This window comes from Dermacentor silvarum, chromosome 9 (genome assembly GCF_013339745.2).
Source record: "Dermacentor silvarum isolate Dsil-2018 chromosome 9, BIME_Dsil_1.4, whole genome shotgun sequence".
Classification (NCBI taxonomy): domain Eukaryota; kingdom Metazoa; phylum Arthropoda; class Arachnida; order Ixodida; family Ixodidae; genus Dermacentor; species Dermacentor silvarum.
Window position 1 is genome coordinate 102,914,738 of NC_051162.1, and position 19,751 is coordinate 102,934,488.

The window sequence follows — 19,751 nt, forward strand, 5'->3', positions numbered from 1 at the left end:
CGTGAGAATTCACTTTGCATATAGGTAACGTAAACAAGGTTGTACACATCATCCTTAGTTATGAAGTCTTCCATTAAGCACTTTATTAAGCTTCGATTCACATTATTTCCAACGTGGTCATTGGATCTGCACTTCTTTATTACTGCGCGCAGTGGCTGAATTTTCAAAACACGACAACCTTTTAAGGCAGTACGAAGTAAAACGTATGTTACATTGGCGGTGTGCATTTTCTAAGTAAGAATATTATAACAAAAATCATATATCGACTAAAATTATATTAATCAAAATGTTTGTGACCTGCAGTGGCAGCTCAGCAGCTGTAACAATGCGCTGCTCAGCACATGGTTCTGCTTCGATCCTGGTCATGTCAGCCGTATTCATAAAAGGGCACATTGCAAAAAAAGAAAGAAAAAATAAAACGCCCCTGTGCCATCCACTAGGTGTGTGCGCTGAAGAAACGAAGGTGGCAGAAATTATTCCGGAGCCCTTCATCACGCAGTCTCCTAATCAGATCGGTGTCATCGCATGTAAACAGCAATACTTATTTTGCTGAAATTGAATGATAGCATGACTGTAACATTTTAGAATACCTTTGGCCTTAGCTAACTACGAAAACATTGCTTCATGCACTGCTCTTTTGAAAGTTTATTGTGATTGAAATGATTCTTGGCGAAGTACATTTACCGCGAGATAATGCCTTTAGGGATACAGAGTTGTCAAGCTCAGCCATACAAAAATCTATGCACTTTTAAATATTCTCGCACGTTCTGTTCGACCTAATTCTATATGAGTCTGTGTACTTTTCCTGATGCAGAAAAAGTGTGAAAAGTACTGGCCCGACGACAACAAAGAGCACTCCTACGGAAGCGTGCAAGTGCGCAAGGACTCGGCTGCGGAGCGAGAAGACTTCATTCTGACTGAATTCAGAATAAAAGTAAGGGCTGGAATCCCACAAAACTCTCTTTTCGTTAGTTTGATGGTGTTTTGTTGATTTTTAGAACAGGGAATTAACTGTGTTGTGCTTCCACATGATCCTACATGAAGGAGAAGTTCTATAGGTTGTTCGCCTTTATTTCTCTCAGTGAATCTTATATACATGCAAAACAATAAAATAAAACACAATGTTATTTCAGTTCCAACCTAATAAAAGCTGTAAATAGTTATCAAGTAACTCGTTTGCAGAAATATCTACGAAATAAAACTCAATCACCCCTATCCTATGCGTTATGATTTCCGTTTTTGAATCACCATTTTGTAGTATCAAACTCAGAGTGGCATCTGTCATACGTTGAGCACAACAGAGTTAAATTCAAAGGTCCAGTTTTCCTTTGTAGAGTTTCTCGCCGAAACCCTCGCGTCGGTGCTTCAGCGTAACGCCAAGAATTTCAAACTATGTTCTCGTATTTGGGCCCTTGTGCCTGTGCAGAAGTTCTCGAAGCTTGGCGAATTGAATTCTTAAGCTTCTTTATTATACAAAGTAATCCGTTGTTACAAAAAGCTGCAAAAAACTAGGCCTCGGCAGACACCGTCATCTATTCATGACGTCAGAGCCAGCCGGTGCGGGCACCCAAAGGTGCCATCGCTCGCCGTCTGTTACTTTTTACGCATTTTGTGGGGTATCTAGGCCCCTTCGAAACATGCTTTTCTTAAAGAGAAATTCAACACTTCCTCCTCAGAGAAAGCGTTAACTCGCGGCCAACACCGATGCCGTCTGTTCAAATACATGTAAAACGCTGAAAAGCGTTTACGAAACAATTGCTCGACCAATATGAGTGAACTTCGTTAGATTTTAGCGGGAAATCACTATTCTAGTGACTGTAGCAAGCCGAATTTTAATGTGGTGCTTGAAGAGTTTTAGAAAAATTGCCGAAAGTTGTCATGTTTCAGAGAAAAAAAAACACTTGCGGTAATTTTACAGATACGTAACTTTCAATCAAAAATTGATATCGCATTTAAACTGCATCCGTTTGAGCATCTCAAGCGGACAAATTTGGCATATGAGTTACAGCGTACCTGAAATTGCTGCAATGTTCACGGAGGTTTTGCACATGTCCTACTCATAGGTGCACTTTACATAATTGTGGTATCGTTTTTCGTTCCCAACTTACGAGTCGCAAATGGGACAGTTTAGTTTATTTTTTGATTTTATTACTTTCAACTATTTTCATAAAATAATTTAATGACCTCAATCGAAACTCCACTTCAACGGCCACTAGATTGTAATTATTTCCTTTATACACAACAAACCTCATGAAATTCTATGCAGTTATTCCCGACAGAAACGAATTTTCTCCATTCCGATGTATTTCAATAGGAGCCTTCGAGCGAAAGCTTCCTCTTAAATCTTAATGAGAGTATCAGCTAAAACCAATTGCCCTCTAATTCATGCGGCCGCATTGCATTCCGGTATCTCTTCCACTCGCATTGTGCAGATTTCGCACGCAAGTTGTTTCTTGCAATTTATGTCCCTTGTTGGCCAAGGTAAAAGCACACACATTGAACTTCGAGTAAATTGAACCTACTGCTTGATCAGTTTGCCTCTATAGTAATTATGCTCGTGTCATTAGTTCTTGATGCACGCCACCTGTTTGCGGAAGGGGCTAACATGCTTGATGAGACGCTTGACGTGCCGCTTTATATAAGCAATTGCGAAAAAAAGTGTATTTCTTTTTGTGATTCTCGCAGCGAATAATTGCATTTTGCTTGTGTGTTTAAGCAGTGATTCAGTTATGTCTTGTTGATCCGCCATGGTAGCTCATAGGCCAAGCAAAAAAATGAGCTCGGCAGGGAGTCAGGCGGGCGCCCATGGCCAGTTAAAGAGATGAAGGCCCGATCTTGGCCTACTGGGTCGGGCCTGGCTTGGTTTTTGAAGGCCCGATCTCGGCCTTCTGGGTCGGGCCTGGCTTGGTTTTTGAAGGTCCGATCTCGGCCTTCTGAGTCGGGCTTGGCTTGGTTTTTGAAGGCCCGATCTCGGCCTTCTGGGTCGGGCCTAGCTTGGTTCTTGAAGGCCCGATTTCGGCCTTCTGGGTCGGGCCTGGCTTGGTTTTTGCATGTGGCCAATCTGTTTGCCGTCATGGCCGCCAGTCACTTCATTGTGGCCATGGCTGGCCGCCGTACGGGCCGACAACTTCCGCGCGATGGTCACAACGTGGCTTGTCTACGGCCAGCATTCTTTTGCCGGCGTTGATATGTTGGCCCTTTTTTTTTGCTCACATGCACTTAGTGCTTTTTTTTTCTTATGTCGATTTTGTAAGGCCCCTAGTGCAGATACCAAATAATTCGCTGGTTCACCAGAGTTACCTTAACTGCAGACATTACATTCTGGATAACTTGCAAGTGCAGCTGCATTTATTTAAAGAGTCGCGCTAATTATATTTTTAATCAATCGCTTTAGGGTACATGTCGTAATGGCAGAATTAGAGGCCGTAAGTGCGCAGGAACTATTCAATCGAAACCAATTTTGTAACTGGCACCAATTTCGAGATATACGAAGTCGAAATCAGCACAATGAATTGGTGTCCTGAATACTGCCCTCGAGCATTGCATATATTCACAGTGCAGCAAGAAAATACAGATGATGCCAAGGCATTTTTGCCCTATACTTTGACTTATACCTTGAAATTGATATAGTTACAAAATTGGTTCCAACTGAATAGGCGCTGTATGTTAACGGGTTCATTTCCACCATTCCAACATGTGGACTAAAGTTAATAATTAAAAAGATAATTGGCACAACTTTGTCAATTAGCAACTTATGCACTATAGTACTCATTTAGAATGTAATGTCCACCTGTTAACTGCAACACAGATTATGAAACGGAATGCAGGTATCTGCAACAAGAACAAAAAAGGTAGGACACGTATAATTCCTCCCAGGCAGATAGACACGCAGATAGACATAAGAAAGGAACACGTATAATTCGCTATTTAATTCATGCACACGTTTGTGTCCTTAATCGCGCTGTATAAAGAAGGCGAGCGCTTTGTATACAAACTATCACTACATTTGATTTTGTCGACTCTTATTGAACTATTTAGATACGAACACAACAGAAACTAGAATACTTTGTTGTGAAATGCTGTAATAGTAAGTTAGTGGTTGTGACAAACATAAAATGGGAATTAATCAATGACAGTCTTGTATGGGTACTTGAAAATGTCATCCCTTTAATTGCGTAAGCCCATTTACCAGACAACTGTGAAGACAGGTCCCTTGACTGATTATGCTATGGTCCCGCTCTAGTATCTGAAATACAGACATGTACTACGTAAGTGTCCAAAATGGGACGTGTATAACTATTGTTTGGGTGCTGAATATTGCACCATATACATTCGTGGACTCTCAATAACTCTTTAAGCATTGTACTTAATTATGAACAGGTTCTGACAAATCCATGATTTTTCATGACGAACCCTAAATATGCATCACACATGCAAACGCTGTCTCACATTATTTATCCTAAAAGCAAGCGTCGCGAAAACCTGACGCTAGCGGGGCGAAATTCGCCATTCTTCAAATGACCTTCAGCACGACTGCAACGCAGTACATACATTGTGCCCACGGTATATACTAGTATAGTGTGTGCCTACTATCATGCACCAAGATTTAAAAATATTCAAATAGCATGTAGCTGGACAGAATCAATGTAATGTTGTTTGCCGTCGCTTGAAGATACTCATATTTTTTTGCATTCTGCCTATTTAGATATCATCATCATCATCTGTCCAACTAGGTGGCATGATTTTCTCATTGACACTTTTGTAATATTGGATAAGTGTAATAATAATTAAGGCTAGTTATGTAATTAGGCAGAATGCAAAAAATAATCTGAGTATCTCCAAGCGACGGCAAGCAACATTACTTCGGTTCTGTCGAACTACGTGGCATTTGCATATTTTTAAATCTTGGTGCATGATAGTTGGAACTAATTACATAATTAGTCTTCATTACTTAATAATCTTATCAAATATTATAAAAGTATCAATGAGAAAATTGCAGAGAGAGAGAGAGAGACCGAAGGAAGGGGAAAGGCAGGGAGGTTAACCAGATGGGAAGATCCGGTTTGCTACCCTACGCTGGAGAGAGAGGGGAGGGGGGGGTAAAGTGACAGGAAAGTAGAGATAGAGAAAGAAAGGAGCAGAAATACATTGTAGAGAAACATGAAAAAATTTGGAGGACGCTCAAGCTTCGCCTTCAAGAGTGGAACGCGATAGCATTCAAAGAACCTTGACTGTTTCTCACGCTTCCTGGCAACTGCAGCTTATGTACCCTTAAGGTTTACCGGGAAACGCTGGCGGTGAACGCTATGCACGAAGGCGCGCTTTCTGTTAGAAATGTGGCCTCTTTCATGGGCCGGCATTCTTTTAATGTTTGCACCTTTAATATTTCAGCCTGAGAAGATTAGCATAAATGGGATGCGCTGTCGGTGTTTTGTTTCATGGCCATTGTTTGTGGGCTGTCAATCTCAAAATTCCGAGGAATAACTTTGTAAAGAATGCAAGACAAAGTGTGAGCAACGTTATTGGTAAAATATATATGAAGGGCCTGCGTGGTTGTAGATGACCGTCTCGGCTGCAGGCGGCATTGGCGACACCTACGCCGGATTTTCTGCGACACGGGGCCCTAAACGCTGTCGCGTTAGAGCTATAGTGACCTAGAATATATGTAGTTAAAACTCCCGATAGAGCTATCTGTTGCAATTAATACGTGCTACATAAAAGTATTTTCCGAGTGTGATTGAAGCCCGCGAATACAAGCAAAATTGCCGCGCGACTCGCCGCTCGAGGAATTTTGCGTGTATTCGCAGGCTTCTTGACACTCGGAAAACTTTTATGTAGAACGTATTAATTGGAGCAGAAAGCTGTATCGGGAGTTTTTCATGTTTCTGTACAATTTTCTTATTGACACTTTTATAATATTTGATAAGTTTAATAATTATTTCAGGCTAAATATCTAAATACGCAGAATGCAAAAGATAATCTGAGTATCTCCAAGCGACAGGAAGCAACATTACTTTGGTTCTGTCCAACTACGCGGCATTTGCATATTTTTAAATCTTGATCTCGTGCTCAGCGGCGTTGCGCTGCTGAGCACGAGATCGCGGGATCAAATCCCGGCCGCGGCGCCCGCATTTCGATGGAGGCGAAATGCAAAAACGCCCGTGTGCTTGCGTTGTAGTGCACGTTAAAGAACCCCAGGTGGTCAAAACAGATCGAATAGCGCAGACAAGCTCTCGAAACAAAGAAACGCAACCTTACGTGCTCTGCTTCCAAATTAACGCTACAAAAGATAGCCTCTAATAGCATAAACATTACGCGCAACTTACGAGTAAACATGGCCGTCCGTAAGAGGTGAAAATTCACAGGCTAGTAATGTCCATTTTTCGCTAAGAAGCGCAGCGCCATAGAAACCGTGCGAAGCTGCGCCGACCAAGCAGCCACTGGACGTCTCTTCCCGCCAAAAGCTACCCCGAACAGCCATCATCTACGCGCTTGCCTCTTTCCGGTTCCTCCCCGTGAATGCTGCCTGAACCGACTGCCAGAGACGGTTGAGGTGACCTCCTTCTCCATGCTTTCGCTCCCCCAATCCCGTCCCCCAAGTCGGTAGTCTACGCCGACTAGGGCGACTTCTATTCGGGCGCCGACTAGGCGGCGGGCGGGGGCATTATATATCTGATCGGCCAGCAGCGTCTAACCAGCGTGAAGCCGACGTCTTTGGCCAGGGAAAAAATTTCGTGCTCGGCACTATGCAGCCCAACGCATCCGGGCCAGCATCCGTGACCAAGCCAGCGCTGACGGTGTCGGCAACATCAGTCGGCCTTTTTACGGCCCAAGCTCTTCAAGCCGACGTGATCGGCTCCCAGCGATCTGCCGAGCACCAGCCGATGGTCGGCCCTCGGCCAATTTTGCTTGGGCTATGACTTGGCGCTGCTAGTATGAAAGCACTGGAGTCGTACCGGCCATGGTGGTGGCCTTTTTAATGCTGGTGGAATGCAAAAGCAGTCGCGTACCATAAATTTTAATACACGGGAAAAAAATAATGCGGTCAAAATTAATCCGGAATGAATCCACTATAGCCCAAGTCATAATCAGATTGCGGTATTGGCACGCAAAGCTCCCGCATGATTTTTTTTTTGTGAGACGGGGCAACATGACTGACTGTATGAAAAAATATATTTCATCGTTTTACCTATGAATATTCACGTTCATTCTCAATCTGAAGACTAAGCATCATACTACGCGCTTTGTTTTCTTTCAATGAAGCTAGCAGCACCTTGAATTAAAATTGTACAACGCTGACACAATTGTCGACAGTTCGTCACAATTTCTTATAATGTCATGGTTTAGCCGCCAGCCATTACTTTTGCATGCTTTTCTATCGTCTTTAAGTTACATCCCGCAATTTTAGTTCAGAAAGGCACAGGTATTTATATGTTTAAAAAATTTAAGATTTGAGCATGTCTTGGCAAGTGTGAAAGCATTTCTGCAGCTAACCCTTATAGAAAACACGCAATTTCTATAAATTGCTTATAACCGTGGAGCTATCGCTACTTTTGTGTCGTGGACATAACATGTTTTTACTTATATTTAAATTTTTAAAATCTTACCTTTATCTTAGTTGTTTTTGTTGCCTGTCATGAGTGCTGGTACACTTAATAAAAAAATACACTTAGCATCTTAAGCTGCAGCGGTGTTCTGCGTGTCCTCCCCGTGACAGACATTTCGAAATTCATTAAAAACAAGGCGAGCTGTCAAAACATCCCAATTTGTGAAAAGGGCCGTAAATATGCAGCTATTCCCTCCATTAGGCATTTAAAGACGATTCTGCATTTGCGTTTCCGTTTACCTCAAACTACTGCAAGTGCATTAATCCATTGTTGTTGAAGGTTTCTTACGTTTTTTTTTTTGCAATCTTGAGGAGCACTTGTACCAGAAGTCACTTGAACCACATCATAATTTTATTGGCTCGAAACACAAAATCGGCGAGCAACTGATTATGTTTCCGCGGCACAAGGCCTCGGTAAATAACGCAAGAGAATTCCCCAAAAAAGGAATGTCAACGTTTGTCAAGCTTAAGATGATTGTCAGAGGCGAAGCAACGCGTATCATTAAAAATAAAATTTTGGTTGCTAACGTCCACGTTGGCGTATGACTTCTACCCTTAATTGGATTGCCACATGTAGGGTGACCCACGCACACACTCATATTCGCGCCCCGTAAACGGCGTGATTTACACGACGCAGTGCCACATAAAGTGAATGTTCTGTGCCCCTTGCATACCGTGCATCTCTTTCAGTCTGACGATTCCAGCAAGTGGCGTAGCCTGCGCCACGTGTTCTTCACTGCGTGGAAGGACCATGGCACCCCGGAGAAGCCAGATACGCTTATACAGTTCGTGCGCACCTGCCAAGAAATGTTCAGACCCAGAGGGGGTTCACAGCCACCAATCCTCGTGCATTGCAGGTAGGCTTGCACATCCTAAAGCGCGCCTGTACACGCTATTTGAAAGCTGCAAGTCCATTTGGATTGTGTAGAAGACTAGGCAGCCTACATGTGCATAATTGTTTGAATGACTATATAAGGCATTATCAGATTCTACATAGCACAGAAAGTTTACTTCTTTGAGAACAGTGCAGTCAACAAGAAGTGGACAAGGAAAAGAGCAGAAAATGAACCACAGGGATTCCTTGGCATCAGTATCCGTACCAGTACCAGTATTAGGGCCAGTGTCATCCGTAACAGTAAAATTGAATTTGTTGTACCTCAACTAAAACGCTATATAAAAGCATTGTTGCTAAGCAATGACATTTCTGATAAGAAAAAAATGCTTCCTCAAACACATTCTTGGTAGGAAAAAAATGATTTCCGTAATTTGCTTGAATCTGCTGTTTTGCGTTGCATTTAGAATTCACCAAGTTTGCGTTTAGGTCCATGCAAATGAACTCTGTTGTGCAACGTGCAGGCGAAAAGTGCGACACGAGAGAGAGAGAGAGAGAAAGCAGACACAAGGGAAAGGCAGGGAGGTTAACCAGGCTGAGCCCGGTAGGCTACCCTGCACTGGGGAAGGGGGAGAAGAAGGGATTGAAAGAGGAGAAGGAAGAGAGAAGTTCACAGTTCACACCTTGCACATTTACACGAAATATGCAGTGCGACACGAAATATGCATAGACTGTACACGAACTATTTTATATTAAATGGAAGTGTACCGGTGAATCGAACAATAGCCTATGCGCGGCAACACGACATTACACGGCATGCTTATTTTGCTACTTGTGCCTGAAGCACAACTCTCAGGCAGTTTCGCGGCAGTTGGCGCCCAGCTTAAATTTAACTACAAAGCTTTTACTGCCAGATATTAGCTAATAATGTCTATGCATTCGCTCTCTATAGGATAATGAAGTGCAGTGGATGTTTGCTCATTCGACAAGCACAGCTCACCCCTGTACAGCACGCTGACTAGCGACAGCACCTGAAAATAAAATTGTCAGCGTTTGTGCGAACCGAAAATATGGTGCTCAGTTAGATGTATCTCCGCAAGTTCGGCGGATAGCTTGTTTAAGTGGAATTGGTAATTACTTCCGATGGCACAACCTTGAGACACTGATAGATCATCACCTAGAACTTGTTTTATGAAGATGATACTGCTAGAGTGTACTCGAAGCAAAGAAACAGCATTACCAGGGTCAGTACGAGCCATGCTGCACGCGAGAGCATGTTTTGCTGACAGCATTTGTTTCCTTTATCATTTATTCAGGCTCAAAAAACGGCCGTCTTGAGGATTCAAAGTAGCCATTTAGGAAAAATCTTTTCCATCGGTACCGAGTTATTCTAAAGATTTACATAAACACTAAAGATAAACAAGAAATCACTTTAGCGCCAAAAATGCCCTTCCAGAACTTTATTTTTGTGAATTTCTTGGTACTAATTTAACGTAAGAAAAGGAAGGTAAACATTTCATTTTTTTAGTTTCACGCCAATACACTAGCGCTAATACGCAAGCATGACGTAACAAACTTTAAGGCATTTCCTATTTTTGCCATTGTGGCTCTATTTTTTTAGCAAGCTAAGTTCTATAGCAACCCGTTCAAATTTCGGCGTAGTATATTTTTACTGATAAAACAATTACGTAGTCCCAAGGAGACACTGTCTAAATTCTTGACGTCACAGTGAGTTGATGCGACAACTTGATGGCAGCGCTACCGCACGTTTTTTAATAGGTGAATAGCAACCCGATTCTCGCAAAGCATTGTGGGTTTCGGTGTATTCTGCAGCGATTTCCGGTACAAGGCACCGCGCCGCCGTACGTGCCGTCACTTTCTTCGTGCGCTGAGGGTACTCGCGGTTCTTTCCTCAATTATTTTTTTTCTTTCATAACATCATCAGTACTGTGCAACTTAGCTGAATAACCAGTGAAATCACCGCTGGACAGTACTGGAAGGCGTGAGCTGTGATTCCTTTATTCAAACGGCATCATCCTCCATGCTACTGCACGTTGTTTTGCCAGAGAGTGTTTGCTTATCGTACCTGTTTTGGGTGTCACACAGATATTAGTTTCACGTCACACCTTGATGTGAATACCAAGGCGTTCAATTCAACGCATTCAAATTTGTAGTTTTGATGTTTCGAATCTACCATAATGATTTATTTTCCTGCGTATTACGTACCCTTTCTATAAGTTAAAGAAAAGCTCGAGTACTGATAAAAGCCCTGTGCACGGCGTTTTAAACTGTACGTATATCTATCTGTATAGGACGGGTGGTATGGTATTGCTGTTTTTTACGTCTGCTGCTTATTGTTTTACGTAGTTTTCCTTCTCTAGCGGCACTGATATTTGATGTTTGGCCGCAGCCGAAACACTGCACAGTCAAGGCAGGTTTTCTTTTCGGGTTAAAGGGAAAGGTATCCACAGTTCACGCCTAACTGTAACAGATATCGCAAAGAAGCCATACCGTGCCACTATGTCTGCAGCAACAAAAAATAAAAATAAGTGACAATAAGCCTTCGTTGTAGTCAGAAATGCATGTGTTCGCGTCCCTGCAGGTAGCTCAGTAATTAAGCGGGTATTTCGTCCCGCTTGACCTTTCGGCGCTAAACGTTCTTCATATATTTGGCAGTAATTATGCATCATAGTATGCAATTGAAGTATGCTTAACATGTGTCGTTGGTCGAGAAAGGACCTGTACTGTTGTGACTAGCCGTTTTCATTCTTTGTGACCATTCGTTAGTTGATATTTAGCACCATGCGTCCTAATGTGTAAGCGATACGTGTAAGTCATCATCAGTCACCCTAGGTGCTCGACACTACGGAAAAAACCTTAATTATTTAAATATCAACGTTGTAGGAAAGTAAAATCTTTACTCATTTGTACTGGCGACAACGTTCGAACCCACACCTCGCCGTTCCCCGTGGCTCATTGAAAACGACTGCCCATTTAGACTTGAGCACTTCGTTCGCGGAATGCAAAATATTTTCTTTCCATTCGCGGAAGAATACCAGCAAACAATCGCTAGGCAACAAGTCCTAATCGCATCGCAGAAGCGTACTTGTTTTAACCTCGAATACACCGAACAGCGGGAACCCTGCACGGAACAGGTGGGCCTCGAACCAGAATAGCCGTTGCAGACGACGCGTCATTTTGTTATCCACCTATTATACGTTTTTTGTTAATTTTGGCTCACCAAACCTTTTCCAGTGCGGAGAGTGGCAATTGTTCTTTCATTGTAGAAGGCTGATTATTTAAAACAGCTCAATTATTTTTGTTTATTTTTGTTTTGAGAAGATAATCAAGATGACTTTAAACAACAAAAGATCCACTCATGCAGCGGGAAGAGAGTTGGTAAGCCAAAAATGACTCGGAAACGAATGACAAGTGGCGAAGCCACTTCAAAAATTTCTACACTAGCTTGTTATGACGCCATCAATTTTGAGTGCTCCTGCTGGGGTCTAGTTAATCGTCTGTCGACAAAGAAGGACAAAGCATTGACTTCTGTAGAAAACAGATTCAGCCTAACACACCTGAAGATCCGCCTTTCTGGTGATAACGAGCTAAATGAAAGAAATTATATTTATATTGGTTGCGTAATACTGACGCAGTGAGTGCATGGTTCCATCGAGGGATTCAAGAAACAGTGTTCGACCTTCATTTAATTCCTCAACGATAGACATTTATCTTCTAAATACACTATAATAGGGTTTTGAAATATCCAGTAATCAATTTAGACTGACTGATTGCTGATTTTCCGCGTCCCTTCAAACCACATCCACCACTCTCCCCCCTTCATATCAATCTTCATCTCTAACGTAACCGTTATTGAGTATAATCAAGTTCTCGCTAATCAATTTGTTTTTTCACTTGGAGTACCTTACGTACCATACTGCGGAGTTTACTTGTGATACGTTGCCTCCTGGGCGTAAAACGAACGTTGCATGTGATATATTGTATGCGGTTGCTTCCGATCAACTATATCCTGGAGGCGTATATTTAAAATCTAGAAGGCACAGTGCCTTAGCAACTGCGGTTGAGCGCGATCGGCTGAAACGCTGCCAGTGACGCTTTGATGTCAAGTCGTGAGGCTAATTGCCTCTGCGTATTGCCCAGGATGGCTTAGGTTAGGTTACGTTTGCGTATGGGGCTCCTGCGTTGCCCAGGGGGCGCTGAAAAATGGTGCTAAAAAGCGCCCTCAATCCGAAACTGGGTAGTACCAAGCTCGGTCGTCTGCTTCGGAAAGCACGTTTACAATATGGACCCGCCACTTTTGGTTGTGTTGTACCACGGCTTGCAGCGAATATCGGGCGCCGAAGATTGTTTCAGGGGTGGCACGCTGCGTAAAGGCAAGACATTATGCAACACCGAATACGTGTACGCCGATCAAAAAATAAGTTTTAGCGCGGTGTCAATCACAAGTGAAGCGAGTCACGTACGAAGTTGAACTTCAGGTAAGGTGTGCACGCTGCTAGATTTAGGCGCACAAACGCGAGTAAATGCTTGCTATAAATGAATTCACAGCAGCGATAAGCAGACATCATGTGTACGGAACTGCTCAAGCGCACGATCGTACGCGCCGCGACGGCAGCGCTCCTTCAGCATGCGGCGAAACGGCGGGTCATGCCTGCGCTGTAGCAACGGTCATCTGTCCATTTAGCAACTGATAAATAACTGATGCACTGCATATGAGCTCGCAGTAACGTACTACGTGCGAATCGCGCTGCAGCGCGAGCTCGTGCGCTGCTCGCTTGATGTAGCTTTTAATGACAGCGCTCGAACATCGATGTGCTGTAATCAATACTTCCTTGCTGCGCTGCCTCAACGTGCTGGCTTGAGGTCAAGGATGAGCACATTTAACTCTCAAACCTGTGCTGCTCATAGTGGGGTAATGAAGTTATCCAGCGCGCCCGACGCTCCGCTTCGTGAGGCCTTGAAAGAAAACAGTAGAATCTGATGTTGGGATTCAGGCATTCTTGCTCGTGGCAGCTCACGACGCAGCAGTAACGACGGTGACGCTTTTTCGCGGCTGAGCTAGGTCTCTCCGGATCGGCGTCGCCGATTCCTTCTGCTACCAGCATTGCGTCCCACGGCACACGGAGAGTTCGTTTTCGTTAAACTAGGCTGCGGCCAGCTGGCAGCGTGGTCTCTGAGAAGTGACGAGCATGTTCGCACTCGCAACAGGGCCGAAAAAAGTGCGAATCGACGTAAAACTCGGGCTAGAAACGTGCTTCGCCACAGCCAGGGCTCAAAACTACCCAAGCTGGTACTACCAAGATATAACTTCTCTCGCCCCCACCAGGCGCCGCTACTATACCTCAACCTCCAGCGCAAGACGCCCATAAGGCGATAGGTGGCGTGGCGTACTCTCACGAATGCATTTTGCAATAACACCGAAAAGAGTGTAGTGGTACACGCTGAAAAATTTTCACACCCTTCCGAGCTAACGATAATCTTCATCTATCTTACAATTATTTCCTTTCTTTACCATTCTGCTCTCGCTACGTTCCTGTCAAGAACGCTGTGTCACGCTAATATGAGCATGGCCCACACAGTGGCGTGGCATGCCGTTCGTGACCTCAACGTACCGAGGCGGAGCGTTAAAGAAAGTAAATCAAGCCACATATAGAAGACAATTATTTTTCGGATACAAGCCAAGCCCTAACGCGTGTAATTTTTTTAGATTAAAATGCCGCAGAGAACCTGCATTACGCGTTTCAGAAAAAATGTTGCAATCTAAGTGGCATGTGCGCCGCCATCCCTCATATGAGAGCTGTCTGTCTTAGAACGCGGTCTCAAGGAAGCATCGTTGTACACACGCATTCACGTTTAAAATATCGAAAAGAAATACTACAAAGTATCAGTTCTACCCCACATAGAATCCGAGGTTATTACAGAAGACTGCATATGTTTTAAAAGGATATGTTTCGGTGCATAGAAAACACGACCGTGAGCGGCGAGCAGGCGGTGCACGTCGATTTAAATATTGACGGAAAAAATAGCGCCCGTCACTTTGGAGCGAAACGTGCCTCTCCCTATGCTACTGCTGTCGTGTTCTGGGCGTGTCCGTCTCGCTCGCAGTTTCACGCAAGAAGATTGAGCATTCAGGTTGGCAGCGGCTTCTCTGCGCTGAGTGCGTGAGAGAATGGACTTGTACCAACACGGACAGTGCGTGCACTGATGGCACGCTTTGAGCATGAATTTCTGAGTCCCGTCGCAAATCTCGTGCGAGGTGGTATGGTGGCTCTCCACGCTATCGGCAGTGGAAACCGATAAGGGGCTTCAGAAATATTTGAAGAGAGGTTTAGGTTGGAGAAGGAGCTCCAGAACAGACCACGTCAATGTTTCTGGCGACGCTGCCTTGTATAAGTTCACAGTTGGGAGCCCCGGGGTTCTTGCGCGATACGCGTGGGAACACGTGGTCTGTCGATTCGTATGCGCAGTCAGCAATTTTTGTTCGGAAGACCGCTCAATGCTTAGCACAGACTACTACTGTACCTTGGTCCTAGAGTAGGGTCGGTGACAATTTTTCCTGTCACGGCTCAGTGTTCCTCCTTCTATACGTTCAATTCAACATGCCTTAGAGCGCAGACGCTAACGCTACTTAGGTTCGGTCCGTCTCGCATTACTTCGCCCGAAAGGTCAGCTATTGACGACGAAGGTTTTAGGCGAAACTTTCCAAGGTCAGTCAACTCCTTGTCGACTAAACGTATTTTCTTATATCCTTCTCCTTGTGCAGCAGATGTTGTTTTATAGCTATTCAGTATAAGTTGAATGAATACTTGGTATTGCGCACGCACGTGTTTTTGCGTAGCGGGTACTCGAAAAATTGCAACCTGAGGTCTTGCGAGATCGATTCGTGCGGGTATGATCGGTTATATTTTCGCCTATGATACGACCGACTGCCTGTTTCCATTTTCACACGCTCAAGCCTTCAGTGCCGCATTGCACTGGACTGACGAAATGTATGTTGCTCGGATTATTTTTCACATTCCTCGAAAAATTGCTGACCACATTGTGTTTACCTTTTAAACCTTTAAGCCCTGTGTAGAAAGTGCGTCATACACATACCTTACGAATAAACAGTATGACTATCGATACATCAGCAATGCATGCCTTCGCGCATGATGGAGTTAACGGTAAGCAACGTAACCTCACGCCGGCACAAGTTCAATTACTTTCTGAAGTCGCAAAACAACCCTAAGTATACAGAGAGAAGAGCGTGTCTGGATTTGAGACTGCACGCCATCTATATTGGGCATTGTGCAATGATTTCCAATATGTCCTCTAAAAAGAAACATCTGGCTGTGTAGCGTTTGATCCTTTCCATGAAGAAGGACAATAGCCTCAGCTACAAAGGTTAAAGCCATTCTCCAGTCTCAAAAGTCAGGAAAAGCGAAGTTCTAAGCGTGGAGTTGATTGCATTTATAAGACAATGTCAAATGACGCAGCTTGGTGCGACACCGATATTTTTAGCAAACGCGGTAACGAAGAGTGTTTAAGACGAACTTAACGCATCCACTAACTCAATGTTTATCTCCGCAGATGGCCGTTTTGTTTCCGCATGGTTCGATATTTTTCGAATCGTGTTTGATGGCAGATACGCCTTTTTCAGAACCTGTATACTAATTTATCAAATTCGCTTCGTTGCACTTTATCGGCTGTTACAGCAATCCCAAATCCAACTTTCTTTCGCATCAATTTGTTTTATTGCGATAGCAATTATATGGACACTTCAACCGGATTTCTGCCATCGGCGTCGCCGTAGTCGTCGCCGTCGCCGTGAGGTTCTGTATAAAGTCCAAGGGCGATAAAATCGTCGCCGCGCGCCTTATGTGCGAGTGAGAGCGCGCGGGGGACGCGCGCTATCACGGAGAGCGAACGTACGGCGGAAAGCAAACGCGACCGTCGCGCGAAAGGCCGAGGGGGTATGGGAGGTAGGGAGGCGGGGCGACGCTGTGCTGCGGCACCAAATGCTTATATTGCAACTGGTCGCAAGGGGAACTCGCCACTCAATCTCCCACGCGAAAGCAAGAAAGCGGGAAGGCAGCGCGGGAGGGAGGGGGGGGGGGCGGCAGCTTCTACTCTGCCAACAACTGCACTTGTACTTTGCACTCCTGTGGCGGTCGCCCGCACCGTCTCTTAAAAGCGATCTCCACACGGCTCTGACCTTTGTATGCGCCGTGCATTCGCCGCTCAGTTTCCGTTGAACCGATAGACCGCACGAACATTCGCCCGCTGCGGCGGCTGCGCTTTCTGCCAGCGTTTTGACAGTCGTCTGCGGTCATTCAGTGTGATCTATCCATGTTTGCTTGTGTGCGCTAACACCAGGCTTGCTAATTCAGTTAGTAAGCGAATGTGTCCAAGTTTATGCAGCCGATAAAGCTACTATCCCTTCTCCGAATAGCTCTCTACTAATTTGCTATCGCAATTGATGCTTCGCTTTTCAGACGAAGCTGCGACATTTTTTTCCTTTGTTGTCTTGTTGGCTAAGGTGCACGCAATGTTTCTTTCAAATCGGTGCGTCGAGGCCTGTGCTTGACGTTGTGGCTTTTACAGGACGGTATTGCTCACTAGCTGTATGACAGTACTTGCCTACATTTGTAGATGTAATGTGGCTATTATGTGTTGATACAAATGAGACATTGATGCTCGTTTCACTAGCACAAATCCAGACAGCGGCAAAACAAGTAATGTTTTGCTGAAGTATCAAACCTTGGAAATTGAAAGTTTTATATTGTATCACTTGTTTTACCCAGAGTAGTTATCTGCTGTGCCATCAACTGCGACGAACAACATTAGGTCACAATTGCCATTACGCATGCTAATCAATCTTATGTGTAGTCATCATGTACATGTGTTGAGTCGCAGCTGCGAATTTACAAACTCGTAGGCAGTGCTATGTAGATGCGCATTGTTCTGTAACTGTAGTTAGCGAGCGCACGTCTTGGTCCAATTCAATATTATGTGCTCCACAGAATGTATTTTCTATTTCCTATTTACACGATAACGCTATATCATCATGCTTGTTTTATAAAGGAGACCACACTGTTTTCTCATCGGGGAAATTGAAACACAACAAGAGGATTTGCTATGACGCAGACAAGTTCTCTTGTCGCAATGCTGGCATTTCTTGTTCATCTATTGTTCCTACCAATTCAGTATAAGATACTGACAAATCCTCCCGGATATAGGCCTGCGTCCTGTCGTCAGCGCTCTGAAGAGAATATTCTTTGAGTTATGCATAAACCTCATTTTATTCTGCTGTTTCTAAATGCTTTCAAAATATCAGGTTGTTCAAACTTCGAATTATGGAATTTTTTAGGGATCCCTGTACCATGAAAATCAAATTCATTGTAATCGCTGGCAGAAGGTACTCGTAATAAAGAAAAACTTCGAGGCTCTGTATATCTGTTATTGAGCCTGTCGTGCATACGATGACAAACAAGGAAATAACATCATGGTATAGAAAAACATTAGGCCTGACAAATCGCGCAATGGATTGCGCAAGAAGCACGAATGATCATCACCCAACCCCTATCTCAATATTACAATGTCTGGAACCTTCACCGCTAAAACGTTTTCCCACGCCATCGTCAACAAGAGTGCTCAGTTTGACCTACTTGTTTTCAAAATGCTTACCATTTTCCAGTGCGGGAGTTGGAAGAACCGGCACCTTCATCGCCCTTGACATGTGCTTGCAAAAACTCGAAGTCGACGATGAAATCGACATTTTCCACCTTGTCTTGGACTTGCGCGAATGCAGACGGTGCATGGTACAGAATGAGGTGCGTGACTGCCTAATTTCTTTTTCTCGTGTTGCCCTTCAAACACATGCTGGAATGTTTAATTCAGTGGGAACAGGAACATAGAAAATATTGATAAAATATAATATTTATTTTAATTTGAGGTTAAAACAGTACTTCTTGCATGACACACATGGCGCAAAGTCAACTTGTCTTCAGTGTTGATCCTGAGGCACTAGAATGAATATACACCCACTAGCTCAAATTTGAACTCTTGTATATCGCAACGTTTTCCGTCCATTTCACGTTTTCCAGTACTTTCTTGTGGCACAAATGTTCAACACGTAACGTCATTTCTTTGTTCCGAGCGTCCAATAACCATTTAGTGTCTTTCATTTTGGTTTCTTTATTAGTGTGTGCTGTTATTACATACCATTCAGAATATAATTTTATCACACAATGATTACAGTCATCACTTTTGTCTAGAAAAAAGTATTAGCGTAGCTTGCACTAGTCGTGCAAGGCTAAAGAAACAGCGGAGCTGATCGGCACCTAGCTGGTCCTAGCCTTACGGGTTATGCTTTTCCTGAATTTATTGATTATTGATTATCTATCGATTGGCTATTGCAAGATATTGACCACGTATTTAGGCTAGGCTAAGCACTACCAAGTCATCCCCAGCATTTTGCGGAATTAATTGATCATTGATCGATTATCGATTAGCTATTGGCTATCGATTGGATATCGCAAGGTGAAGCGAGGCGTAGCTGTGCGCAGTGACATCATTGCTAGGCGAGTTCTTGCGAACGCTACGCGGGCAAACGAACAGCTTAAACAGCTCCGCTGTTAAAAAGTCTGATATACTATATTCGAAAAGAATAGCAAAGAATGAACCGACCGATTATAAAACCAGTTAGCGGCGAATATCACCCGTAACCTCGGATATTTCTTGAAGCTGTAAGATTGCTCGTTATCGTCACAAGCTTTTCGCCACTTTTATTTACTACTGTATAGTTAAAACTTTATTCTATGCCGATTTAATCAGGTGGCACAACTACACAGCTCTTGTTAAGTGTGCAAGTATGGTGCACTACATCAGATTTCTTCTGTTTCGTTCAATGTATTGTGTTTGTTATTTATTAAATTTTTATATGTGATTTGTCAATCACACTTAATGCCTGAAAGATATTTTCAGGGCAGGCCAAGCTCACAGAGAGACATGAGATGCTGTTTTATGCCATTTCTTGCAACAAATTCCCTCCAAAATTTCATATTCGAGGCTGCTAAGTGAAATATCTGGAGTTACAAGCAAATAGACTGATAAATTCGACAGACATGAAAGGATTGTCGTAAAAGGAGACGGTAATACTGACAACTTATATGACGCTTGTCTGCCTCTTGTTTATTACAGAAACAGTACACTTACCTTTACCACTGCGTTGCTGCTGTCATCGATGAAATGTGTGGATATACAGTACAAAGTAAGTAACAAATATTTCTTAAAAGTTTGCTTCAAACCTAC

At 43.6% G+C, this 19,751-nt stretch overlaps 1 protein-coding gene across 1 annotated transcript in view; it reads left to right on the plus strand.

Annotated features, from left to right (window-relative positions):
* LOC119463440 (tyrosine-protein phosphatase Lar-like) overlaps window positions 1-19,751 on the plus strand; it is a 133,323-nt gene that overhangs the window by 108,028 nt on the left and 5,544 nt on the right. Inside the window, exons 25-28 of the mRNA XM_037724287.2 lie at window positions 815-934; window positions 8,297-8,463; window positions 18,136-18,271; window positions 19,641-19,710. Coding sequence (XP_037580215.1) covers window positions 815-934; window positions 8,297-8,463; window positions 18,136-18,271; window positions 19,641-19,710 — 493 coding nt within the window. The remainder of the gene's footprint in view (window positions 1-814; window positions 935-8,296; window positions 8,464-18,135; window positions 18,272-19,640; window positions 19,711-19,751) is intronic.